This window comes from Myotis davidii, unplaced genomic scaffold, assembly GCF_000327345.1.
Source record: "Myotis davidii unplaced genomic scaffold, ASM32734v1 scaffold960, whole genome shotgun sequence".
NCBI lineage: Eukaryota > Metazoa > Chordata > Mammalia > Chiroptera > Vespertilionidae > Myotis > Myotis davidii.
This window is the reverse complement of record NW_006293003.1, coordinates 2,747,763-2,748,271: the sequence shown is the minus strand read 5'-3', so window position 1 is coordinate 2,748,271 and position 509 is coordinate 2,747,763. Positions and strand designations below refer to the sequence as shown.

Here is a 509-nt window from a genome sequence, read left to right as displayed (position 1 = left end):
CAGTGAGCGGCAGGGCAGGTGCACCTGCCCAGGCCTGGCCCGGCCTCCCCCGCGCTGGTCTGTGGGCAGGAAGCAGGGGGGGACTCTGCCTGCCGGCCCTGCTCTGTCTGGTCGTAGTCACCGTGTAGCTCCCTCCGGGTCATGCAGGATAACTGCGGGGATGTCTCTTCTTCCAGACCAGCCACCACCCCACCCTGGAGCCGGAGAAGCCGGCGGCTGTGACAGGTCAGTGTGGCTCAGGTAGGACCAGCCCTGGGCTCTGACCTGCCAGGGGTAGCGGGCAGGAAAACACCGCTCCCTCCTCCCTGCCCTACGCACTCTGCCTTCCCGCTTCACAACTTAGGAGAACAGATTAGAAAAATGCTGCCGAGGCAACATGGGCCCGTTCCTCAGCCCGCAGTTTCCCTTGTTCACCTGAAAATGAAAAGCCTTTCAAAGCGAGAGGCAACGGGCGTGTGTGTGTGTGTGTGTGTGTGTGTGTGTGTGTGTGTGTGTGTGATGGACAGGCT

The 509-nt window shown here is 62.1% G+C and overlaps 1 protein-coding gene across 1 annotated transcript in view; it reads left to right on the top strand.

Annotated features, from left to right (window-relative positions):
* Positions 1–509, top strand: part of LOC102773829 — a 37,701-nt gene that overhangs the window by 35,060 nt on the left and 2,132 nt on the right. The window contains exon 12 of the mRNA XM_015565801.1: positions 177–225. Coding sequence (XP_015421287.1) covers positions 177–225 — 49 coding nt within the window. The remainder of the gene's footprint in view (positions 1–176; positions 226–509) is intronic.